This window comes from Sus scrofa, chromosome 6, assembly GCF_000003025.6.
Source record: "Sus scrofa isolate TJ Tabasco breed Duroc chromosome 6, Sscrofa11.1, whole genome shotgun sequence".
Lineage (NCBI taxonomy): Eukaryota > Metazoa > Chordata > Mammalia > Artiodactyla > Suidae > Sus > Sus scrofa.
Window position 1 is genome coordinate 43563928 of NC_010448.4, and position 26816 is coordinate 43590743.

A 26816-nucleotide genomic window follows, 5' to 3' on the forward strand; every position below is an offset into this window, starting at 1 on the left:
ACTGGATGGGTTTAATATCAGAATAGACACTCAAAGAAGATAAACAAACATGAAGACTTAGGATAGACTTGAAGCAGAAAGAAAAAAAAGACTTTAAAAAATGAACAGAATCCTGGTGATACATGGGACAATATCCAGCAGTGTAACGCACTCATAAAAGAAAACAAAGAATGTTGGCGGCAAATTTTTTCAAGGAATAATGATCCAATACTCCCAGATTTGGTGAGAAATGTCCACTTATAGATAGAAGAATCCCAAAAACCCCACATAGTATAAGCACAAAGAAATCATACTTAATCAGTTGAAAACAGGTGATGAAACAACTATATATATATTTAAAGGCACATTACAACATTATATATAGGGATTACAAAGATAATAACGTTAATGCTGACGTCTTGTCAGAAACATTGCGATCAAAAAGAAAATAGAGGAATTCCCATTGTGGCTCAGTGGGTTAAGAACCAGACTGGCAGTATCCATGAGGATGCAGGCTCTAACCCTGGCCTCGCTCAGTGGGTTAAGGCCAGCATCGCTGCAAGCTGTGGTGTAGGTTATAGATGCAACTTGGATCTGGCATTGCTGTGGCTGTGGCTTAGGCCAGTGGCTACAGCTCCAATTCAACCCCTAGCCTGGGAATTTCCATATGCCACAGGCATGGCCCTGAAAAGACCAAAACAAAAAAACAAAAAAATAAGTACACCTATAAATGTAATAAAATTCATAAAGTACTTAAAAAGAAGCAGCAGAAGCAGAAAATAGAATAACAGCTTTAAGTGCTGAAAGAAAGAAATATCAGGAGTTCCTGTCGTGGCGCAGTGGTTAACGAATCCGACTAGGAACCATGAGGTTGCGGGTTCGATCCCTGCCCCTGCTCAGTGGGTTAAGGATCCAGCGTTGCCGTGAGCTGTGGCGTAGGTCGCAAATGTGGCTCGGATCCCGCGTTGCTGTGGCTCTGGCGTAGGCCAGTGGCTACAGCTTCGATTAGACCCCTAGCCGGGGAACCTCCATATGCCGCGGGAGCGGCCCAAGAAATGGCAAAAAGACAAACCCCCCCCCCAAAAAAGAAAGAAATATCAATTTGTAATTCTAGCAAATGTAAGCAAAGACAACCTTCAAAAATATTTGTCTGAAAGTGTCCTTATTTTACTTTAATTTTGAAGGATAACTTTGCAGGATATAGAATTACAGGGTTGACCTTTTATCTCTCAGTATTTCAGAGAATATGTCACCAGTAAAGCTGCATGTCAAGAACGGTCAAAGGACGTTCCTCAGGCTGAAGGAATATGACACAAAATGGAAATTCAACACGAAGGAAGAGAGGTAGAAATGGTAAATAGGTTGATAAAGATGAGCCCTCTGTTCTTGTTTATTTTTTTGCTTTTTAAGGCCGAACTCACGGAGGTTCCCAGGCTAGGGGTCCAATTGGCGGCCTATGCCAGAGCCACAGCAACTCGGGATCTGAGCCAAATCTGAGACTTACACCACAGCTCACAGCAACGCCGGATCCTTAACCCACTGAGCAAGGCCAGGGATCGAACCCGCAACCTCATGGCTCCTAGTCAGATTCGTTTCCGCTGCGCCATGATGGGAACTCCTTGTTTTGTTTTGTTTTGAATTCTTTAAAGACATTTGATTTTTTAAAGCAAAACAGTAAAAATGCATTTGAGGTTTAGATCATATACAGAGGTAAACTATACTCTAACAATTGTACAAAGCACACGAGGAAGTAAATGTAATGCTGGATAGATAGTTCTTACATTATACATGAAGTAGTGTAATATACTTGGAGGCAGACTGTAATAAGTTAAAGATGCACAAAATAAACCCTAGAGCATGACTAAAAATAAAATAAAAACAGTGGCTTAAGAAGAAATCATTCATAAGCATACATAAATTCTTTCAGAAAATACAGAGAGAAGGAACACTTCCCAACTCATTTTATGAGGCCAATATTAACCAGATAATGAAACCAAATACATGTACAAGAAAAGAACTCTCCAGGTTGATATACCTCATTAACATTAGTATATAAATATTCAACACAATATTTGCAAATTAATTCAAACAAATAGATGAGGTTTACCTGAGGAACGTAAGATTGGTTTAACATTTCAAAAATCAAACAATGTAATTCCCTATATTACAGAAGAAAGGTGAAAACTCCATATGATTATCTCAATAAATGCAAAAAGAAACTTGATACAATTCATCATTCGTTCATGAAAAAGAAAACGCTCAGCAAAGAAGGACTAGAAAGGAACTTCTGCAACCCAGCAAAGGGCATCTCTGAAGAGGCTACACTTCGCATCACACTTAATCATGAAAGATTAGATGTTTTCATCCTGAGACCAGGAATAACAAGATTTCCACTCTTACCACATCTGTTCAGCATTGTACTGAATATCCTAGTCAATGCAATAAGACAAGAGAATGAAATTCTTTAAATATACAGCTTGTGTAGGAAGGGGAATTTTTTTCTTCAAAGATGACATGATATCACACACAAAAATCCTAAGGAATATCCAAAAGCCTACTAGAAATAAGAAATAAATTTACTAAAGCCTCAGAGTTCAAGATCAATATTGGAAAAAAAAAAAACCATGTTTTTCCTCTGTTCAACAAAAAATTGAAAGTGAAATTTTTAAAAATTTACGATAGCATCTAAAACCATGAAATTTTACAGGACTAAATTTCACAAAAGATTTTCAAGATTTTTGTACTTAAAAACTACAAAAGGTTTTGAACTTAAAACTACAAAGCATTGTTGAAACAAATTAAAGACCTTAATAAGTGGAGAAATATTCCGTGTTCATGGATTGAAGACTCATTATTACTAAAACGTCAATTCTTTCCAAGTGGATCTATAGATTCAAAACAATCCAAATCAAAAATGTCAGTAGGCTTTTTTGTTTGGGTTGAAATTGACAAGCTTACTCTAAAATTTATATGGAAATGTAAAGGCCTAAGATACCCAAAACAATTTTGAAAAGAGAAAAGTTGGAAGACTCATACTAACTGACAACAAGACTTTCAATAAAACTAGAGTCATCAAGACAGTGTAGTATTGGTGTCAGCATAGAGACTAGATATAGATTCTAAGAAATAGGTTGAGTTCCCATTGTGTCTCAGTGGGTTAAGGACTAGACATAGTGTCTGTGAGGATGCAGGTTCAATCCCTGTCCTTGCTCAGGAGGTAAAGGGTCCAGTGTTGCCACAAGCTGCAGCTCAGATCCACTGTTGCTGTGGTGTAGGTCTGCAGGTGCAGCTCTGATTCGACTTCTAGCCCAGGAACTTGCATATGCCACAGTGCAGCCATTAAGAAAAAGAAAACAGATCAGAATAGAGATCTAAAAATAGACCCAATACTTAAATGTTTGAGAAAATGATAGTCTTTATAGCAAATGGTGCCAGAACAACTGGACATCCATTTTAAAAAATGAGCTCAACTCTTACAATTTACACAAAAATTAACCTGAAAGAGACCCATGAAATTATAAAAATTTTAGTAGTAAATATATGAGAAAATCTTTGTGAACTTGGGGTAGGCAAAGACGTGTTAGATAAGACACTTATTTTTATTCATAAAAGAAAAATCTGATGAACTGGACTTTATCAAAATGAAAAAACCTGCTCTCTCAAAGACCCTGTCAAAACAAAAATTCAAGTCAAAAACAAAAAATATTCTTAACACATTATCTTACAAATGACTTGTATATTTACAAAGGACTCAATAAGACAAACAACCCAATTTTAAGATGGGAAAAGATCTGAACAGACATTTCACAGATTAAGATGTACATGAACAGCTGCTCAACATTATTAGTCATTAGGGAAAGAGAAATTCAAACCACAATAAGATACCCACTAAAATGGGCTAAAATTAACAAGACTTACAATACCAAGTTTTGGTGGAGTAACCAAAGCAACCATACTCTGACATTTCAGAAGAATGAAATGCTTTAACTTCTTTGTAAATAGCTCAACAACTTTCATAATGAACTCTCCATATGAACCAGAGATTCCACACCTAGATATTTACCCAAGAAAAAGCAAAAGTTTGAAGACAACCAAGACTTGTACACAAATATTCATAGCAGCTTTATTCATAATAAACTGGAAATGACTCAAACATTTAACAGACTCACTGGAAAAACAAATTGTGTTATATCCATACAATGGAATACTATGCAGCAATAAAGAGGAAGCACTCCATGACCTGTGACGGCATGGATGAACCTCAAAAGCATTATGCCGGGCAAAAGCCACAAGTCAAAATGCCATGTATTTTATTTATTTAAAATTTGGAAAAGGTAAAGCTGATTTGTAGGGGCAAAAAGCAGATCAGTCATTGCCTGGGGCCAGGGGCTGGGTGGGAAGGCAGCTGGTCTGGGCAAGTGTGAGGGAACATTCTTTATCTTCTTTGGGGTCATGGTTACATGATTGTATACATTTCTCAACATGCATCAGATTCTGCACTTCAAATGGGTGCATTTTACTGTGTGTACCTTATGCTTCAACCAATTTGAAGAAAAACATGGGGAAAATATTTTTATGTCATAGAGATTAGAGAAGGACTTTTGAGAAAAGAAAAATTACAAGCCACAAAAGAAGACTTCTACTACATTAAAATTCAAAAATTCTGTGCATCAAAAGAAACCACCAGCAATGCTAAAAAAACAAAACAAAACAAAAAAACCACACAGGAGTCCCAGTGTGGCTCAGTGGAAATGAATCTGACTAGCATCCATGAGGACCCAGGTTCAATCCCCAGCCTCACTCAGTAGGTGAGGATCTGTCATTGCCATGAGCTGTGGTGTAGGTTGCAGATCTGGCTCAGATATGGCTTTGCTGTAGCAAATAGCTCTGATTCTACCCCTAACCTGGGAACCTCCATATGCCCCATGTGCGGCTCTAAAAAGACAAAAAACAAAACCAACCAACCAAACAAACAAAAAAAACAGTCCATAGACTGGAGAGGAGATTACAACCCAAATAACTGAAAAAAAGTCATAGCCAGAACATTTCACAAACTGTTACAAATCAGTAAGAAAATATAAGTAATCTAACAGAAAAATGTCAGGATACCATCAGGCAAATCATAGGTGAAAAAAAACAAGATAGTCCATAAACATGTGAAAAGATATTCGGGCTCTTTTTTTTGGCCTTGAAGAATCATGGGCTTCTTTTGCCTGGACACGTGGACATCCTGGGGCCAGTGATCAAACCGTGCCATAGCAGTAGCAACTATGGATCCTTAATCCGATGTGCCACCTGGAAACTCCTCAAGCTCACTATTAAATAGGGAAATATAAATTAAGAATGGCACAATATGATCATCTGAGAACATCAACCATTGGCAAGGATGCGGGAAATGGGACCAGTTTTGTGTTCCCAGTGGGAGGTGAATTTGGCAAGAGCTTGAGAAGTTCAAGATGCACCCATCACCTGACAGTTCCTCATTGAGCTACATACCCCAGAGTCCTGGGGTGGGGGCGCACAAGGAGCCATTAAAACGTGTTGAGTCAGCATTGTTTATTAGCCCCTAAGTGGGACGATCCTAAATTTCCATTCATTTAGCCATGAATAAATAAAATGGAGTATAGTCACATAATGAAATATATTTAGTAATTAAAATGAATAACCTGGATCTATACACATCAACATGACAAGTTTTTATCCATCTATCCATCTATCTAGCTATGTTTCTATAGAGAGACGGCATAGTGGAAAAGAAAGCTACAGAGGGGCTCCCCACTTTATGGCGCTAGAAGGAGACCGTGCTGGGGGAGAAGACATCTCCCAGACTCTAGACTTCGTGTGTGGCTGGTGGAAGGCAATCCAAGCCCCCCACCAGCCACTCAAGTCTTTTGAATGTGTGGGATGCTGCCGCCCGGCCCGTCTCACCCGTGGCAACAAGATCGGAGCCGGTGCTGGGATGCGCTGTGATCCCGCACAGCCCGCACTGCAGAATTTGAGATGAGCGGGCCCACAGGGCCTCCTGCGCCGCCACATCACAACCTCGCCTTCGTTTTTCTTCTCCGCTACCATTCCACTTACTTTGGCTCCACGGATTCGCTTTGAGGTTTGGCACTTTCACATGTTTAATATAAACTCAGAGTCTTAAGACACCAGCATCAAATCAGAAGAAAAAAAAAATGTAAAAGAAAAGAAAGAAAACGACTCCCTGATTTTCCATCCGCCCTTTGTCACCAAAAAGAGCATGCAGATAAGAGTAGCTTCGACTGTAAACTATTTTCCTAAAAGGGAGGAATCTGCTTTTTTTCCTTCCCATGCACTCTGACCTCGATAATCCCAAACCAGCTTGGGGAGAAAGCCCGGCTGTGATTTTAAGCTTGTGACTTCTGATCCCCTGTTTCAGACTGGGGTGTGGGAAGGTGGGAGGTCAGAGGTTTACCTTCGAGCACCGTCTTCTGTGGGGAATTGAAAAAGCGTGGGAATCTGAGCTGGAGAGGATGCGCAAAGCTGAGGAAAAGCCCTTTTTGTCCCCATCAGAGAACAGTGCTGAGGCACGGCGGCCACATCCCTGCTTCCCAGGAGAGCCTCGCACACTCCTTCTGCCCTTCCAGATGCTTCTTCACCTGCCTCTCTGCCCTCAAGGCTGGCCCGTGAGGACCACATCAATGGGCTCCTTTGTCTCTGGCTTCTAGTCGGGTCCAGCCCCCAGGGGTTTCTCCAGCTCAAGACTGGAGTGAGAGAAGGTGTTTATTCCCTATGGGCCACCCTTGGTGAAGATCACTGCCCAGAGGGGTATCAAGGGCCCTCGTTTTCTTTCACTCAACCAGCTTCCTGTGACACATCCTAAAGGTGAAAAAACCTGCATTGCCATTTTCTTTCTTTCTTTTTTGGGTCGCACCCACGGCATATGGAGGTTCCCAGACTAGGGGCCCAATCAGAGCTGCAGCTGCTCGCCTACACCACAGCCCCAGCAACGCCAGATACGAGCCGCATCTGCAACCTACACCACAGCTGCTCACAGCAACAGCGGATCCTTAACCCACCGAGCAAGGCCAGGGATCGAACCCGCGTCCTCAGAGATACTAGCGGGGTTCGTTAACCACTGAGCCATGACAGGAACTCTGCATGGCCATTTTCTTAGCCCTCCTCCTCTGTGTGCGTATCAGGAAGAAAATTCGCTCCTTCCTCTTCTTCTGTCTTTTTCCTTTCCTTTCACACAGCACACCCCACTTCTAACACTTCTGGGCACCAGATGGGGGGGAAGAGTTCCCACACCGAGCAGTTCTGCAACACCAGCTGGACGGCCTACAGTTTACCTCAGTTCTGCCCCATCCACCTGAAGCTACCAGCAGATCCCAGTGGCTTCGCCCTCCACCCCACTTCAGATGCTAGTTACAAGACCTGGTTGCCACCTGCGCGTCCGACCCATCAGCGATAAACCAGAGGTGCCCAGGAGCCCCTCCTTGAGTTTGATTAATTTGCTAGTGCAGCTCACAGAACTCAGGAAAACAGGTCCCTCCATCTACCAGGTTATAAAAGGACATGATATAGATCAACAGGCATATGTAGGGCTCTGGGAGGCTCAGGAGCTTTTGTCCCCATGGAGTTAGGTTGGTTCACCCTCCCAGTATGGGGATATGTTCACCAACCTGAAAGGTCTCTGAACCCTGCACTTTTGGGATTTTTAAGGAGGCGTCATCACATTGGCATGATCATTAACTCCATTTTCAGCCCTTCTTCCTTTTCAAGAGAATCACAAGCAGGGTTGAAAATTCCAAGCTTCTAAACATGGCTTGGTCCTTCCAGGGACCAGCACCATCCTGGAGCCCCCCAGAGTCACCTCATTCCAACAAGACACTTTTTTTTTTTCCCCCCCGGCTATACCCGCGGCACACAGAATTTCCCCAGCTAGGGATCGAACCTGAGCCAGAGCAGCGACCACGCATGCTGGATCCCCAACCCACTGAGCCACCAAGAAACTCCAAACAAAAGGCCCTCTTATTATCCAGGAAATGACCAGGATTTTTCAGGAGCCCCCACCAGGAACCAAAGGCAGACACCAGTGTGAATTTCCTATTACTTCACACTCCCTGTCTCCTTCTCATTCATTCACAGCATCTATGTACGCAGCACCTACCGTGTTCTAGGTCTTGGGAGGATGATAATGGGGAGTTGGATGCAGCCTCTGCCTTCCAGGAGAGCATGGCGTGTCCGCAAGAGAAGTGCAGAGGCAGAGCGCTGAGCCAGGAGGAGAGGAGGGGTTGGCTTTTGTAGGTAACATCAGGCACTTGAGAGTTACCGAACCCTTGCCTCACCTGGAACTCATCTAAGTGCCTCAGCATTGGGACCAGGTGTGCCCCCTTCCCTTCCCTCTTAAAGACCTCAGTTGGGGGATGCCAAGTGAGTGGGGCTTTCTGGTGGGGAAGCAGCCAGTGGGGGTGGGGGAGAAGGCCGTGGAGGAGCAAGGATTTTAGTAATGCTCTCATGCTCAGAGGGGCTCCTTCAGTGAAAGGCCCTGAAAGCATCTGCAAAACAGAGTGGCTTCAAATAATACGAAACACTACTCCTGGACTCATGCATCATCCGGGGACTAATCCGTCCCTGAGGTAGTGTGAAGTTACCACCTGTTTCCCCAGGGAGCCCCTGGGACCAGCTCCCCAGGAAAGACCTATAAGCAGGCCTAGGAGTGATGGCTACAGGCAGACTTTGTGGGAGAGCTTGGCCAACTCTGCCCTCTCATTAAAACCAACAACAAAGCCCATGATCACAAACCCATCTACCAACAAATGTTACCCAAATACCCGCCCTCTTCACCTCTGCTGCTACCCTGATGAGGCCCCTGCCCTGAGGGCCCCCTGCCTTCTAGAAACCATCAGTGGGAGGTGCAGAAGGAATTCTGTAGGGAGGAAAGGACCCCTCTAAAGGAGGTGATCAGTGGGGCAAAGACAGAGGCCAGGTGAATTGGAGAGGTGGTAGCAATAAGAAGAATAACAATAATAAGATGATGATAATGACAATGACACACAGCAAATGTTAGCTGTGTCCCAGGTGCCGTGCTAAGAGCATCATTTCCTCAGTCTTCCCTGAGCTCTGTGGGGTTGGGGGGGGGTGAACATCCCCACTCACAGGTGAGGAAACTGACCATAAGCCAGGTAAGCCACCTGCCCACGTGACTCTGGAATGTGTACCCTTCACCACAGCGCCAGGCGGACTTGAGAGAGGATCCTGCACAGAGGGCACAGCCACCACCAAGGGCTGGGGAGGCACAGAGCGGGTTTGGAGAGGGCCAGGAAGCCAGGAAGCCGGTTCAGCCAGAGCAGGGGCCTGGTGAGGGGGCTGGGCGGCAGAAGGTGCCCCGTGGTGAGGGCTTCCGGGGTCAAGGCTGGACGGGGGCCGGGGGAGGAGGGGGGCGGGGGGGCAGCCCTGCCGGCTGTGTGGCTGCGATGCTTCAGGCAGAAGTGGCTCCCCCCTCAGCCCCTTTTCATTCACATAAAGCTGGGTTTGTTTCCATTTATCTGCTTGGGTTTTTAGCCAAGATGCTGTTAGAAAAACATATTGCTCTAATTTAATCCACATGTGCATCCCCGGGACAGAGTCAAAAAGGAAACTGTAGGTCCTGAGTCCCAGGCCCAGAGCCTCAGCCCTGTGGATGTGGCAGGGAAGGGTTGGAGCCTGAGGCCTGACCTGGACCCACCTTGAAGTCAGTCTGTAACCCACTTGTGTCCTGGGCAGGCAGCAGAGGGGCATCTTGGCAAAGGAGATGCACAAGGTAGCATGGGATGGGCCCAGAGTCCAGGTATGAGCGGTTGGACTCCTCATCACCTTCTCGACTTCCTTTCCCAGGATCAAGGCCTTGAAACTCCGAAGCAAGCATGGGTGACACTGACACGAAGCAGTTGATCCAATCACCTCAGGGAGATGCTGTCTGCTCGATGGCACAGGGATCATGCAGGGCCAGGGCTCTGCAGTGTGGCACAGGACCATACGAGATAAGTGTGGAGTCAAAAAAAAAAAAAAAAAAAAAAAAAGATACAAATGAACTTACAAAACAAATTCACAGATGTAGAAAACAAACTTATGGGAAAGAATCGGGGAGGGATAAATTAGGAATTAAAATACACATACTACTACATATAAAATATAGGACCAACAAGGACCTACGGTATAGCATAGGGAACTATACTCAATGTCTTTACAATAACCTATAGTGGAAAAGAATCTAAAATATATATGTATAGGAGCTCCCTGGTGGTGCAGTGGGTTAAGGATCTGGCAATGGCTGTGATCTGGCAATGGATCTGCTGTGGCTCGGGTTCGATCCCTGGTCCAGGAACTTCCACATGCTGCGGGTAGAGCCAAAATAAAAAAATTAAAAAAAAAATTGAAGATTTAAATATATGTATGCATACGTATGTATAACTGCCTCACTTTGCTGTACACCTGAAACTAACACAACATGGTAAATCAACTATATTTCAATTAAAAAAAAGTTTTTAAAACAGACCACATATGAGATTGCCTCCCAACATCTGGCTGCGGGTCACAGGGGCGTGGTTTTAGAAACTTGTCTGGCAGCCCCACCTCGCTGGCAGGAAGCCAAGCAGGGAACAAAGCCAGAGCACTCATTTCAAGACTCCCTTCAAATCCTGCTCCCATCACAGAACTTATTTTGAATCTAATTACATCATTTAGAGGAAGCAGTTGCCACAAATTAGGAAATAGGACCTCTCCTCGCACAGATGTTTATTCCCAACTAGGACTGGACACACAGCATGGAAGGATAGAGCCGAAATATCTGACTTTGATTCAAGGTCTAGGATCTTTGGGTGGCTCCCACGTGGGGATCCTGCTGAATGAATCTGTGCAGAAAGGCGGCTCCTCCAGAGTTGCCCCCTCTTCTCCAAAGCTCGCTGTTCACTCGGCCTGGCTTTGGCTTTGGTTTCTTTTTTTTCTGCTTTTTAGGAACTTCCATGGCATATGGAAGTTCCCAGGCTAGGGGTCAAATCGGAGCTGCAGCTGCTGGCCTACACCACAAACACAGCAGCACTGGATCTGAGCCTTGTCTGCGACTTATACCACAGCTCACAGCAATGCTGGATCCTTAACCCACTGAGTGGGGCCAGGGATTGAACCCGTGTCCTCATGGATACTAGTCTGGTTCATAACCCCCGAGGCACAAGGGGAACTCCCTGGCCTTGATTTCTACGTGAAGGCCCTTTTAAGCACCTTCGTGTGAATAAACTGATGTCTGGGGCAGCACTAGAATGTTCACACAAACTTACACCTGGGAACTTCAGGTCCCCCCATGACCCCACTGTGACTTCCCAGAGTTGAGCCCACAGACCCTTTTTTTAGCTGGAAAGGGCCAGGAGCAGCCCTCAGAGCCCAGGTGGGTGGCAACTCAAAGGACATTGCTGGAAAGAAGGGATTTGGGCAGTTTTTTTTTGTTTGTTTGTTTGTTGTTTTTTTTGTCTTTTTAGGGTCACACCTGAGGCATGTGGAAATTCCCAGGCTAGACGTCAATGCGGAGCTGTAGCTGCCAGCCTACACCAGAGCCCCAGCAACGCCAGATCCGAGCCGCATCTGCAGACTACACCACAGCTCATGGCAACACCGGATCCTTAACCCACTGAGCGAGGCCAGGGATCGAACCCGCTTCCTCATGGATACTGGCTGGGTTCATTACCACTGAGCCATGACGGGAACTCCAGATTTGGGGTTTTCGAATTTACTCCAATGTGTTTCCATCAGAAGCGACAAAGGAAATGAAAATCTTATCTCAGGAGGTCAGCATGGGATGGGTTCCCATTCACTGTCCACAGATTGGAGAACGGTCCCTGTTCGCCTGTGAGGCTGGACAGTCCTTGCTCACATCTGTCATCAGTCTCATCAGGGTCTCATCTGCCAAACACAGGGCAGGGCTCCCCCGGGGTCTTACATTGACAGCTTTGGAATCTCCCAGGCTACCAACGACACCCCTCCATCTCAAGGCAGGAGTCCAACTGTGCAGCTTGGAGGCAGCTATCGGGAGCTTCCTTTAGGCAGGAAGGGCCTAAGGGACCTTCCTGAGGCATAGTGGGACCCCCAAGTACCCATCCCAAAATGGGCAGGGTTGGGGACACCATTCTGGATTTCTCCACAACTCAGGTCCAGGGCAGGCTTGTGCTTGCTGTTCTGGCCCTGGCGGGGGAGATGGGGTGGCTGAGCCCAATATCTGGCCAATCCTGGGGTGAACTCCATGCAAAGGAGCTAGCAGGCTACCACAGTGGGACACACTTAGCAAGAAGCCAGGGCTGTGAGCAGGCAGAGAGACCCAGGAAGCTAGACGGGCCCACGGTTAGCCCTGTGCTGTCGCACGGATCCAACGTGAAGGCCTAGGACTCCCAGCCTCGAGCTCATCTCACGGGAGATGAAGGCAAGGAGGACCCCGGATGCAACACCAGATCCAGTACTGTAATCCAGCCACTCTGCATGGGCTCCAGGGAGAAAATGCTGCTCACAGCAACCCTGGGCAGCTGGACCTCACTTTGCTTCCTCAGCAGGGGGCAAAGCCTATATTTTGGTTTATCGAATTAGTCTTTCCAAGTTCCATTCACCAACTGAGAAGAACCTGCCTTTCACCATTAACAAAGTTGATCACAAATAGGTGCCGGCTCCCCGCTCACACGTTTCAGGGCCCCCCATGTTCCTCTGATGGAAACTTTTCATGGTTTGACAAGAATTTGATGTGATTCTCTTTTCCATGGAGGGCTGGACGTCTCGACACAATGCTGTACAGTAACCCTATAATCTTGGGGCTTGATCAAAACCTAGTCCAACAACCTTTTCTGGTGCTCTAAATAAATGTTTATTTTAAAACAATTTGCTATGGGTTTTTTTGGGTTTTTTTTTTTTTTTTTTTTTTTTTTCTCCAAGGGAGAGAGAAGGGAATTTCTTGGAGCTAGATTTCTTCTTGCCCCTAAGCAGTTCTCTCCACTCAAAAGACTGTGTCATATGCTCAGGTCATAATTAACCACAGAGCTGTTTGGGAGAAAGGGACAACGAGAGGGCATTTGACAAAGAGTTAACAGATGTCATTTCAGAGGCGGCTGGCCCACTGCTGCTGGGTCATTTGGTGGATGGAAGCTGATTTTGCTGCTGTCGTAAACAGGGAATAGTAATAATTATATGCAGGCTGCATTAGGCATAACAGATTGGATGTATAACATTCTCTTAAAAACCAGCTCAGATCGTGTTTCTCTCGAGACACAATGGAGACGACCCCTAGTTCCTAGTTTTCAAAGTCGTCTCCAGGGATTCTTACAGACCTTCCAAGAGAGAAATAGGTCATCTTCTTTCGTGGCGGATGCCGCCGAGGTCCGGGGGTGGCAAAGATCTGCCCCAGAACGAGTCCGGGCACACTTCAGTGAGCCAGCCTCACTGCACCGCAGAGTTGCCTTCTTCCATTTGAAAAATGAAAGAATTAAATTCAAAACAAACAACTTCAATTTAACACCAAACTACAGGCTAACCAATCTTAAAAATGTCACCGCGTAATGGATCTTAATACCCACAGAAAACACAAAAACAGCACCATTGTTCCCCAGCCATGCAGAGCAACCTCGCAGAATTTCAGTGAAGGAGAAAGAAGGGAAAAACACCTTATTACTTCCAACCCCTGCGAGCCATTTTGGTCTCCAAAGGTTTTAGGCTGCCTGAGGCCGTGTGTCTGCAGTGTTTCGGGAAATGACTTGCCTTTGCACGAACGCTGCTCTGTTCTGCGGCGAGGCTGCCTGCCCCGGAGCAGCGCCGCTCCATTTCTGGTTAACTCTTCCTTCCCGGGCCTGCCGCTTGCAGGAGGAGCAGTGCGGACAGAGCTGGCGGCGGCGGCGACCAGGGCCCAGGGACGCCAAGGCCACAGCCACCTGGCTTCCTGCAGGGCAGCAGGGACCCAGCTGACGAGCAGCAGCTTCTCAAAGGGGGCGGCCCCAGCAGAAAAGCCCGTTCTTCCTTTTCTTTGCTCTTTGGAGAATCGATTCTCAAACTGAGCTATAAAACCAACTGTCAGGAAACACACAACACAGTTGAAGTCAGGGGACAGAAGCGGGACCGTGTGAGGACCAAGACTGGGCAAACCAGCCTCTTGGATCCCAGGCAGGGACAGCTTCGTGTCTCTGCCACAGGCCAGGCAGGACTCTCTTTCGGTTAATGAGGCGCGGGCAGGGTCCAGCCTGCTCCCAGGGCAGGACTTGGCCTTGAGGGCTTTGCTTCCCCCCATGACACTGACCGAGGGGAGCCCAGGGACCGAACACGTTGGGGCTGCACCTCTGAGTGGGGAGACGGCAGAAAACCGCTTAGCACTTAAGAGGTTAACACAATTCCTAAGTGTTCGGCAATCACGGCAATTTAGTGCCATTTCGATTATTACACAATAAACAGACCATGTTGTCTGGAAGCAAATTTTTATGAGTATAGCTGAAGGGGCTGCAACTTATTTAGCTGCTGAAACTCGAAAGGAAAGAGCATTTCCGAATGCTAACGCCACGGATCAGAAACGCAGGTAGCAGGGAAAGGTTATTCTTAGGTCACTGCTCTCGCCACTCAACACCGTGACCTTTAAAATGAGCATGTCGTTAAAAGGAAATAAAGTTGACCAAAGTGTTCTTTAAACAGAACCATTTTAATAACAATACTGTTGCCTTTCAGAGGGAAAGATTTGGGAATTTTCAGAAACGTGATGTTCAGGGAAGAACATTCTGTTAACATGGGTTGGGAATATGTAAACGGTTCTGCCTGACTCAGATATACATCACACACACACAGACACACACACACATACACACACACGGTGGCATGCACGCACACCCCAAACTGCCAATTCATAGACACCGGCCGCTGCTGTGTTTTATAGATACTCAGGTGCCAATGATCACAAACCAGATCAAATTCCTAATATAACAAATCTTTGAACTGGAAAAGGGGATTTTGAGGAGCTGCTGCCACTCTCAATGCCTGTGCAAAGTTTCACTGCACACAGACCTTCGAGAGGTACAGAGTTTCAGATCTGGGGAGAAGACCCTCCCCGCAGCTCCCCCAATACAGGAAGGAAATCGCCTCAAATAGGCTTCAGGATTCAGTGTTAAAATGGCCACATAGGCACAGAGGCTTTGCTTGTGCATTTTAAGACGTGCAAAGGCTGCTCACATTCATGAGATGCCTGAAGCAACCAAGCGGCCCAGGGAGGGAGGCAAGGAGGTTGTTGTTTTTACCCCCCGTTTATAGATGAGACAACTGAGGCGCCATCGCAGAAGAAAAAGCTTTCTTAATCCTTTGTAATAATCTAGAAGGGAAAGAATCTGAGAAAAACAGGTTTATATGTATGTGTATAACTGAATCACTTTGCTGCACACCTGAAGTTAACACCACATTGTAAATCAACTATACCTGCAAAAAAAAATTATTTTGGAGTTCCCATTGTGGTTCACAAACCTGACAAGTATCCATGAGGATGTGGGTTCGATCGCTGGCCTCACTCAGTGGGTTAAGGATCCAGCGTTGCCATGAGCTGCGATGTAGGCCAGCAGCTGCAGCTCTGATTCAACCCCTAGCCTGGGAACATCCATATGCCACAAGTACGGCTTCTAAAAAGACACACACACACACAAATATATATATATATATATTTAAATACATTTTTTAAACTAAATATAAATTTTTTAAGTAAAAAAGATAACCTCAAAAAGAAGAGAAAAATCAGATTTGTTAGCCCACACTGACAGCTGCTATATTCTAGAAACTCCTTCCAGAATCCCAGAAGGAAGGTCTAGGCTCCCTCCTTTGGGGGAATTGGAGAAGCTTATAGCAAACTCTGACCTAGAGGGCAGGTCCCTGGGACCCAAGGGGCTTAATGTGGGCAGCATGGGAGCAGGGCAAAACTGCAAAGGTCCACCCTGATGCCAGGGCATGAGGAGGAAGTGTGCTGCTAAGAGATGGGATGGGGGGCTACGGCCATCCTTGTGGAAGGAAGGGCACCTCGTGTCCCGGAGGCTGGGCCGGATCCTCGGGCTGCCTGGCCCAGCTCATAGTAGGTGGTGCAGAAGGGAGGTTTTATCTGCTGAGACCAGGTGGGAGTTTCCACTCCACCTCCAGCAGATCAGTATTCTGACTCCTGACATCCTATCTTTAGAGAAGCAGAGGTTCTCAAACACTGGAGTGCACAAGAACCCTCTGGGGCATCTACCGAAGAGACCCGTTTCTAATTAAGTAGGTCTTGAGTGGGGCCCAGGGACCCAGTGAACAGGCCGCTTGGGGAAGTCGCATAACAGGTGGTCAGAGGAGCACCTCTTGGAGGACCCCAATTTGGGGTAACATTGCGCGTGTAGCATCCTTCCTGGTGATAAAAGGCATCGTCACATATTGAGGTATAGGGAAGTCCTTCTGGCTCATACCCAGGTTAAATTGAATTTGATGCTAACTAAAACAGCCCGCTTGTGGCCTATCAAACATACACTGTCCATCTGCTTTGATTATTAAGAAAAAGGCGCAGGAACCAGAAATAACGTCCATGTTAAAAAGTAAAGCTTAAATGCCTCCCTTCCTGGGACACTGATGCTGGGATTCCTTCCATGACAAGACTCCCCTCCCAGGTGCCAAGGCCATACTGACGGCTTATAAATGCTGATCTGTTGGGGGGGGGTTAAATTTAATTTAATTTTTTATTTTTTATTTATTTTTTAATCTTTAGGGCCACGTATGTGGCATATAGAGGTTCCCAGGCTAGGGATCGAATAGGAGCTGCAGCTGCTGGCCTACGCCACAGCCATAGCAACACCAGATCCTTAGCCCACTGAGCAGGACCAGGGATTGAACCCGAAAGCTCATGAATACTAGTTGGGTTCATTACCCCGAGGCACAACAGAAACTCCCTGTGGTTCTTTTTTAAACCTTGAAGGAATGTATCCCTGACTTGTTTATAGTTCTTTGTTCTGACAAGATATAAACCTGTGCTGAAAACCCTGCCCCTCTGGAACAGTGATCTCAGAATTATCTAGGCTACAGTCCACAGTTTGGCTCAAATAAAACTTTTTTCTATTCCTGTTATGGATTGCCCATTGATTACTTTTGTCAACACTAGTTCTTTCAAAAACCACTGATACTCCTTGGATAGCCTATTCAATTCCTGACATCACTTTGTTGTTGGTGTTGTTTTGTCTTTTTAGGGCTGCACCCACAGCATATGGAGGTTCCCAGGCTAGGGGGCCAATCAGAGCTGTAGCTGCTGGTCTATACCACAGCCACAGCACCACCAGATCCAAGCCATGTCTGCAACCTATACCAGAGCCCATGGCAATGCCGGATCCTTAACCCACTGAGTGAGGTCAGGGATCGAACCCGCATCCTCATGGATGTTTGTTGGGTTCGTTAAGCACTGAGCCACAATGGGAACTCTCCCTGACATGATTTTATGAGACAGTCGCAGTCATCTGCTATTCTGTCCATCCATCCATCCACCCACCTGTCCATCCATCCTTCCTGGACACCTGCTCTGGGTCAAGTCATGTTCCAGGTGCTAGAGTGATAAAAAATGGTCTCAGCATGCAGATGAGGAAGCAGACCTGAAAGGGGACTAGTGACCCAGAAAGGGAGCACCACTGTAGGAGACACAGAAGTAGGTGAGCCCATCATGATCGTATACTCTGCTGGCCCAGGGTTCAGGGTCCCACAGCAGGCCACTGCTTGGACCACTATAAAAGATGGCTCATGGCACAGTTTGGGCCCCTAGGGCACTAATCATCTCCTCAAGAAGTCTCTTTTTGGAGTTCCCTGGTGGCACAGCAGGTTGGGGATCTGCCATTGCCACCGCTGTGGCTCTGATTACTGCTGTGGCATGGGTTTGATCCCCTGGCCTGAGAACTTCTGCATGCCACAGGAACAGCCAAAAAAGAAAAAAAAAAAAAAAAGACAAGACAAAAAAAGAAGAAGAGTCTCTTCCTGCCATCTCAGAGAGAGGAGGGGGCATGAAGGAAAAACAGGCATAGGAGGAGAATGACAATGGCAGCTGCAGAGACTGTGCTGAAAATTTTGCATCTGGTACCCCTTTAGAGACCCAGGCAACACCTATTAGGAGCCCAGAAGCCACCAGGCTTAGAGCATCCTCATCCCCGTGCTCCAACTCTATTTTGAATTCTCTTTGAAACCGTGTTTGTAATCGGCCTTTTGAAACCACCTTAGTAATTATAAAGCCATCACCCATGTGGTCCAGTCTCAGGGCAGAGTCTCAGACAAAGAAACACAATCCACCAACCTAAATGTAATTGCAAAGTAAGCCAAGTTCCATCCTGACCTTTTTCAAATAGTCTGGAGATTCGCAGATCGCAGCACTGCCCCTGAACCTGCTTCCTCCCTGGCGTGAAGCAGTGGCTCCCTCTTTTCAACCCTTCTCAGCACTATCCCCCAGGCTTCTCCCTCTCTACCCTGACCTTCTTTCTCCCTTTCTTTCTGATCAGGGGGTAAAAACCCCAGAGGGTCTGGCCTGGCTGGCCAGAGAGGGAAGTTGTTGGCTAATCATGGACCCCTTGCACTTCTCATCTGAAAAGTGGAAACAATACAAGGACCTATGGGTTTAAGAATTAAATGACATAATATAAATAAGCTTTTAATAAAGGAATCGGTATAGGGGGATGACCGATAAACAACTCTTCCCATGTGAAAAACTTAAATGCAGGGAGATCATCGTAGATTTTATTTCAGAGAATTTATTATTTCACATAAAATGATTATATATATGATACATTATAAATTGGAGGGGAATGTTCTCATAGTTTATGGCAAAGGAGAATTGGAGAATAAAGTTACTATTATGCAATTTTTTCCTCCCAATAATTCCCATACCGATAGTCTAATGAAAATGGGCTCCCCAAATTCTGCATTTTTATCGTGTGTCTATGCTAGCATTTATGTTATATTCTGAAATAACAAACATCAAACGCTAAAAAATTACATATGCATAAAAATGGGGAAAGGAATTTGCATCTTTTGTAAATCTCCATGGAACAGCCAAACCTCTAGCCCTACCAGATACTCCCAGCTGAAACCACATGGTAGTTTTGGGACGGGGGGAGCAGCATTCATGACTACAAAACAATAAGAAGGTTATTTGGGCATGTGCTTAAAAAAAACCCCAAAACAACGAAACTTTAAATCAGGCTGTCTTTCCTTATCATTGGATGCTTACTAATGAACATCATTCTCCATAAAGAACCTTCTGGCTCCCTCATGTTCTTTTGTTTGTTAAGAGAGCATTCGAGTCATTTTATATAGCGCAAAGTTAAGGCAAACCCCAAACAAAATTTTTAAAAAGGCAAGAAGGTCGAAAGAACAAACTTTTAAACTCTGCACTTTTTATTATTAGATGCTATTCCTAACTTGTTAAAATTGATCAAATAGAAAGCTGTGAAAAGAGAAAAAATTAAGCCAACTAGAAAAGTGTGACTTGGATTTAATATTTTATAATTGCCAAGGGACATACTGAGATCAATGAATTTTTGCCTGAGATGAACGTCAGAAAGAGATGTACTTCAGTCTTTTAGGGAACATTGGTCTATTTAATTCTTGTGTCTGATGCATGTGAAATAGGCCTGCCTTGGCCTTCTTTCTTTGCCAGGGGCGCCGCCGGCAGCGAACATTACCACTTTTAATAGGCCGCTGTCTGAGGAGTGGCAAGGGATCCGATAACCCATCGAGTCTAATGGATCTGCCTGTTTATTCACTTACACCTTTTTTCCCAGCTAATTTTAGTTTTGCATGCTGAGTTGTTTCACTTTGAATTAAATGAAAAGAAACAAAGGAAAAAAGCCTGTGCAGCTAATAAACCAGGCTGATGTTCATGGCCCCTCTCGACAGGCTTCTCTCTTCATACCAGGTACACCATCGGAGAACAGATCCACGGTGGCATTTTCTCCACTTGTTGACGAAATTAATATTTCATACAGGCTTGGATTTAGAGGAAAAAAATGAGATTATTCAAATCACTTTACGAAGAACGCGCTGTTGTTTGTAGTAGCTCTAAACGCCCAGCCTCGGGCCCCAGACGTCCTCAGATTTCAGACACCGGTCAGTGACTTTTCCTGCCTGGGGACTCACCCTGGAGCTCTCTGTGGAGTCACACAAACAGGACAAATGCCCCAATGCTTTGCTTTGTCAAATGAAAAACCAGAGAGACACACAGAGACGAGGTCTGAGTGCCCTTCAACAGAAACAACAAGAGTCAGTGGTTTAAAAACATCCCCCCTCCCGCACCCCTCCTCATGCCTACGAGAGCTTCAAGTTTTCAGAGACCTTTTAGGCCAATACCTGCCAAGGGATGGGAGATGGACAAGGATGTCCAACACGAGAGAGAAGGAAAGAAGGGCCAGCTTCCTTGAATTTTTTGAACAAGAGCCTTTTTTTTTTCACCCCCTGTGGGATTTTGTCACAGAGATCCTGCCTGCACAGAGGGCGGGCAGGGCCACCCCTGCCCCATGGGGGCTCCCACTGATTCCTCGTGGTCCCAGCAGGTCCCCGGGGGCTGCCACCTCCCCACCACCAGTTAGTCAGCCTGGGTTGGGGGGGTGCAGGCCTGAACGTCCTCTACTTGGGGGGAGGAATACCATTCCCCAGAGACCAGAAGATTCACCTCTGACAGCTCATGCCTCAGGGTCATAGCCAAGGAGGGCACCAGACAGAGTTATCTCCTGGCAAAAATAAATAAATAAATAAATAAATAAATAAATAAATAAATAAAAATTAACGATATTTTTGCCCAATCAGAAGCGTAGTAATTTGTAACCTAATCTGGAAATTTTTTGAGAATTTAGGCTAGCCGGGAGCAACAGAACCTGATCAGTCATGGAATCGAATAAGAACAGGGCCCTCCAACCGAGTATCAAGAGCTCTCTGACTGAAATCCCTTTTAGATGAAATAATTGCCTAATACCTACTTTTACCCTCACACAATTAAAATAAGGTAATTTTTTAGCCCGTGTCTCTCAGCTACAATCTGTCACTCTAAGAAGAAAGCCCCTCAGCGCCCCAGCTGTATCCAGTTTCACACAATGGCTCTTCTCCTCCCCACCAAGTCTCAGCACGGCCGGAAGTCAGGCGGCTCACAGCCCCCTCAGCCCTGCCTTTCTTGGACTCACATTCCTGAGCAGTGCTTTCCTCCCTCCAAGCTCCACATCGCCCAAATAGTCTTCCCTTGGCTCAGCAGCATGTCTTCAGCAAATATGCATCGACTTGCACCATATGCAGAGCATCGGACTGTGGCTCGGGTCGTTAGACCTAAGATGCATTTCCATTTGCTAAAGAAATGAAGAAATTCGGTGGATGGGTAGGGGCCCCGGCTCACCTCCCCGCAGTGTCATTCAATCCTGCTGTTCAACCCAGAATCTAATAGGCTCTCTCCCTTATCAATGCACAGGTTACAATGAAGGAACGGATAGGCCCCCCCCATCCCTGCCAGCAGCATGACCTCAAGCACGTCCTCAACACGCAAGAAACTCTGCGGTCACCGAATAATTACATTTCCCCTCAATCTGTGTGTGTGTGTGGACCTGGATCCTCTCTCTCAGACCCAGTGTGCAAAGCAGACGGCGAACAACAGACTCAAGTTGGAAGTGATTTACTTCATTAGCTGGGATTACAAGTTTAACTTACAAACCAGAGGTCAAAATTTCTCATTAACAAGGGGGCCGTGAATCGCTGCAGGCTTTGGTTCAAGAGGAGACCACTCTTATTACTAACTACACATTTCAATCTGTCTTTGATGTTCTCCTTCTTCCCGCCTCCCTTTTATTTTTTGGCAGAGGAGCTGATTTTAATTGTGGCACTACAACAAGGCTCCCTCCATCCCAGGGAGCAGCCTCCTGTCTGTTGCCGCCGAGTGAACCAGGCTGCAAGATTGGGTGCAGCCCATCGCTCAGGGCACATTTTAATGGCTCCCCTTTCCTACAAGGCTTGGATTGTTTTCCACGTGATTCTGGTTAATTTCGCTGCGGGAAAGGGCATCGGTTTTCCTTGTGAGCTTCTGATCCGTCTGCCTCCGAGAGGTGAAATAGATTAAAACAGAGAAGGAGGCGTCATTCTAACTTTCCGAATGCAAAGACCCGACCCAGCACATTCTCCAGCCCTCTGAATAAAGAAAGAAGTTCGACAGAGACCAGGATGTTAGAAAGAGTGTTCGTTTGATAAATCAGCCTTGGTTGTTTACAAGACACTCAGACTGTTTTCATGTGCCTCTGCTGTTCAAAACCACTGCCAAGGGTTAAAAGAAGCAACTCAAATGAGGTAAAACCTTTGCAGAGGACACTAGAAATCTCAAAATTCAATACCACAGAATCCGTCTCCAAATAGGAACACCAGGAAAAGGAGAGCAGAGCTTGTGGTGGGCAGCACAAATAGCAGGATGCTTAACGTGCACTTTCTATTTCTAAAGACCAAGACCTGCATACAGGCCACGGTGCCACAATGACCATGTTAACTGAAACAGGGTTCTGAATGGAGTCCCTGATGGAAATGATTACAATATCTAATTATTTAGAAGCCTAGCAGTTGTCGAAAATAACTAAATTGTTATTCCGGTCTAGTCTGGTAAGAAGGTCACATTCAAACCACGTAAGCTCTAAATACTCCTCTGTGTGCGGGGACACTGCCATTCAAGTCTGTTCTCCCTGAGAAATGTTTTCTTTGCCGTCACCACCGTGGGAAGAGCTGGTAGGTACCGCAGAGCTGGTGGATGGAGCGGTGGCTGCACTGCCCCGGATTCAGAGGAAACAGTCCGCCGCTGGGACCCAGGCTGGTCCACGCGGCTGCCTCTGACTCCAGCCAGGTCTCAGGCAAGGCAGTTTGCTGGAAGCCACGTGCTATAGGGAAGAACACTCATGGGTGCAAAAGGAGTAAGACCAGGGGGGTTTGGCAGGGATTCTGCAGAAGCCTACCTGGTCCCCACTCTGTGCCCCTTGGGGGCTTCTCCTCCTCTTTGCTAATGTTCGGGTTGCATCCCTTTATGTCTCCAGTTCCCTGAACAAAAATAGTGGTTAGAACTCCAGGAATCTGTCTGACCTGGAGGTGAGAGCTGTTCTCAGTTGGGGACAGTCAGCAGCAGCTCAGACCTGGGAAGCAACAGCGGCTCCAGGTCATAGGGGCCTGAGGCAGCCTGGCCATCTGGGCTAGCAGCCACTTCCTGCCACCCGGCAGCACCCCCTGGCCAGGCCAAGCGGTCACCTTGACCCCACTGCTGGGGCATCTCCCCCACTTTGGCGGGGGTGGGGGGGTGGAGGGGGCTCTGCAGCCTTTCAGTTTCACCAGGGGGTTATCTTAACAAAGAGACATCTTAGAAAGGTCATTATTGCTAGTCTAATTTCAAACAGGCTCCACAATGAAGGGCTGTCTTTGTGTGGGATTAATTTTAAAACCTCAGGATTTGATGTCAGTGGGAAAGAACCAGCGTGGGACTCATACTGCTGCCTTCCCCTGCTTCTGGCCAGCGCCGGCGGCTCGTTTCTTAGGAGATGAAAACTCTGACAAGCCCTTCAGTCAAGCTGAAAGCAGGCAGCGGTCCAACAACACCCACAGGCCCGCAGGGCATCCTGTGACCCCTCCGAAAAGTCACATTCACTTTGCTCTTGAGAAAGGAAAAATAATGCTGGAGGCATTTTATTTTAAACCATGTAAAATAAGGAAATGTGAAGATGCGAAAATGAAGTGGAAAAAAAAAAAGTTAGAATTCATTTCCGTCCTTTGCAATGGCTTAGAAGCCAAACTGGTTCATTTTGAAAGAGTGTAAAAATCTGATCCATTCACCAGTAGGCAGAGACTACAAAATGCTTAAGGTAAAATATGTAAATATGTAAAATTATCTGTTGAAAACCATCTCCTTTTGTGCTTGAAAGAATTTTTTTAAAGCATCTTTATTTCTATTCTGCATTAATATACTGTAGAACAGAAAAGTTACTTTCTGGCAAAAACAACAAAACCAATGTGCTGAAAATAAAGTGATTTTAAAATGAGGTCCACAGATAAAGGGAAGGACAAAACGGATTCTACCTTCCCCTTCCCTTGGATGGCATTTTTAGTAATAATTTAAAGGATATCATTAACAAATTATAGAATGTTTTTTTTTTAAAGCAGTGTTTCTGAAAACTTGAAAACAAAACCCACCTGCCCACCTCCATCACCATTTCTTTTAGAAAGAGGGGTCCTTCTCCCCACTAGATTTCCTCCAGTTCACCCCCTCAACCCTGCCTCCCAACGGCCTCCTCGATAGAACCCCAGCCCTGTCAGCAGCGAGTTTAGACACACATAGCACAAATAACTGGGCTCAAACAGCCAACCTTATTTCTAAATAGTCTCAAATTAGTGTTTTTTTTTTTAATGTGTAGAAGAATGGCAGAATAAATGCATATGATTACATTATTCTTCATGGTTTGATTTAAATATTATATTTAAATGGTTTGTCACCTGACTTCCAACAAAAATGGTTTGTCACATGACTTCCAACTTGCAGAAAAAGGTCCCCCCCACTGCCAATCCCATTTCTTTGGGGAGGGGGCTCAGCTACCTAATGGATTGTCTCATCAAACCAGCATCTTCTAGACTGTAGCTGTTTCCTGTCTCTTCGTTGGGGGTGGAGGTGGGGATATCCTCACTGGCTGGGCATCCAGCCCCATCAGCCAGGGATGGAGGGATGTGTGTGCCTATGATTGAGGTGGGTGGTGTCTAAGGATGAATCTGCTGAGCTTACAAGCAGGGTGTACAGAACGCTCAGATCCTAGAGGGGCAGGCAGGATATACACTTGAACTTGTAGCTACTGCAGCAGCATTGTGGAGGGAAATCGAAGGCACGTAAAACTGAAAAATTGTTCTTTGTTTTGCAAACCCTTGACTACTTTCTAAAAGATCAGAAAACAGACAGTAGAAGCCTTCCTACAACAGTTTTCTTTTCCTCTTTCTTTTTAAAAAAATTTTATCGAAGTATAGTTGATTTACAATGTTAAGTTCTACTGTACCACAAAGTGGCTCTGTTATAAACCTATATATCCTTTTTCACATTCTTTTCCATTATGTTTTATCACAAGATATTGAATATAGTTCCCTGTGCTACATAGTAGGACCTTGTTGTTTATAGCAGGACCATGTCTACTATATGCTATACTGTCTATACTGTCTATACGAGTTTGCATCTGCTAATCCCAAACTCCCAGTTCCTTCCTCTCCCACCCTCCCCACCCCCCGGCAACCACAAGTCTGCTCTCTGTGTCTGTGAGTCCATTTCATAGATATGTTCACTTGGGTTGTACTTTAGATTCCACATAAGAGTGACAGCATGTGATATTTCTCCTGAGAACCATTTTCAAATCTGCTTTTTCAACTGTAAACTCTCATGTTCCTACTCTATGTTTCCATGGGTTTTTTTTGTTTCTGTTTTTTGTTTTGTTTTTTGTCTTTTTAAGGCCACACTGGAGGCATATGGAAGTTCCCAGGCTAGGAGTGGAGTCGGAGCTGTAGCTGCCAGCCAGTGCAATAGCCACAGCAGTGCAGGATCCAAGCCGAGTCCACAACCTACAACACAGCTCACAGCAACGCCAGATCCTTAACCCACTGAGCAAGGCCAGGGATCGAACCCCCATCCTCACCAATACTAGTCAGGTTAGTTACCTCTCAGCCATGACAGGAATTCCATCATGTTTTGATTTGTTTAAATCTTTCATTCCCTCAAAAGGGTTACCAAAAAAAATTTTTTTTAAATCATACACACACACACTCAAAAGGTAATTGTTCAGAAAGGTTTCCTACCTCCTCTCCATACTGATGGAAAGCAAAGAGCCTACTTCCCAGCTCCCTCTCCCAGACCTGGGAGTGCCCAGGAGCCCAGAAAGGAGGCTGTTAGAGCCTGACAGCTGCTGCCGGGGTCAGTGAGATAGGGCTGGAAGCCAGAGTGTAAAGTGGTGACATTTTGTTTGTCATAGATTTTTTTGCATTCATTCTTATTTAAAATACATTGCATTAAAATATTATTTATCTTGATTACTGAGTTTTTTGGCACCTCCTTAAATTTTGTCCCCAGACAAGTGCCTCACTCACCTAGTCCTGCCTTGCTCTGGGGAATGATGGATGCTCCACTGTCTGGGTGGGGTCCCACGTGGACCAACCTACATGGCAGTATAGTGGCCACTTCTCCCAACACCCCTTCCGTGGACAGCTGGAAGCAATTTCTTTACTGGCCCTTCTCAATCCAGGCTCACTGGAATCTTTCTTCTAAAGCCTCATCCCTTCATAAAGATGTCTGAAACAGTGAAACTCCAACATTAAGAAACCCAGGATGTGGCATTCCTGCTGTGGCTCGGCGGGTTTACAACCCAGCTAAGGTCCAGAAGAACTACGGTTCAATCCCAGACCTCACTCAGTGGGGTAAGAATCTGGCATTGCCAAGAGCTGTGGCAAAGGTCGCAGATACGGCTTAAATCTGGTGTTGCTGAGGCTGTGGCATAGGCCGGCAGCAGTTCTGATTCAACACCTAGCCTTGGAACTTCCATATACTGCAGATGCAGCTGTAAAAAGAAAAATAAAAAATAAAAATAGGAGCTGCCTTCATGGCTCAGTGGTTAACAAACCTGACTAGGATCCAAGAGGATGCAGGTTCAATCCCTGGCCTTGCTCAATGGGTTAAGGATCTGCTGTTGCCATGTACTGTGGTGTAGGTCTCAGACTCGACTTGGATCCCACGTTGCTGTGGCTGTGGTGTAGGCTGGCAGGTGTAGCTCCAATTTGACCCTAGCCTGGGAACCTCCATATGCCACAAGTGTGCCCTAAAAAAGCAAAAA

General features: G+C 45.8%; 1 protein-coding gene across 14 annotated transcripts in view; it reads right to left on the reverse strand.

Moving 5' to 3' along the window:
• LOC100623157 overlaps nt 1–26816 on the reverse strand; it is a 267694-nt gene that overhangs the window by 16042 nt on the left and 224836 nt on the right. For 3 of the 14 annotated variants that reach the window (XM_021094304.1, XM_021094301.1, XM_021094305.1), the window contains 2 exons: nt 13714–14019; nt 4076–9941 (listed from right to left, as the gene is read on the reverse strand). In XM_021094304.1, coding sequence (XP_020949963.1) covers nt 9013–9927 — 915 coding nt within the window. In that variant the 5' untranslated portion in view covers nt 9928–9941; nt 13714–14019 and the 3' untranslated portion in view covers nt 4076–9012. The other 11 variants (XR_002344635.1, XR_002344634.1, XM_021094303.1 and 8 more) reach the window with 11 other exon arrangements.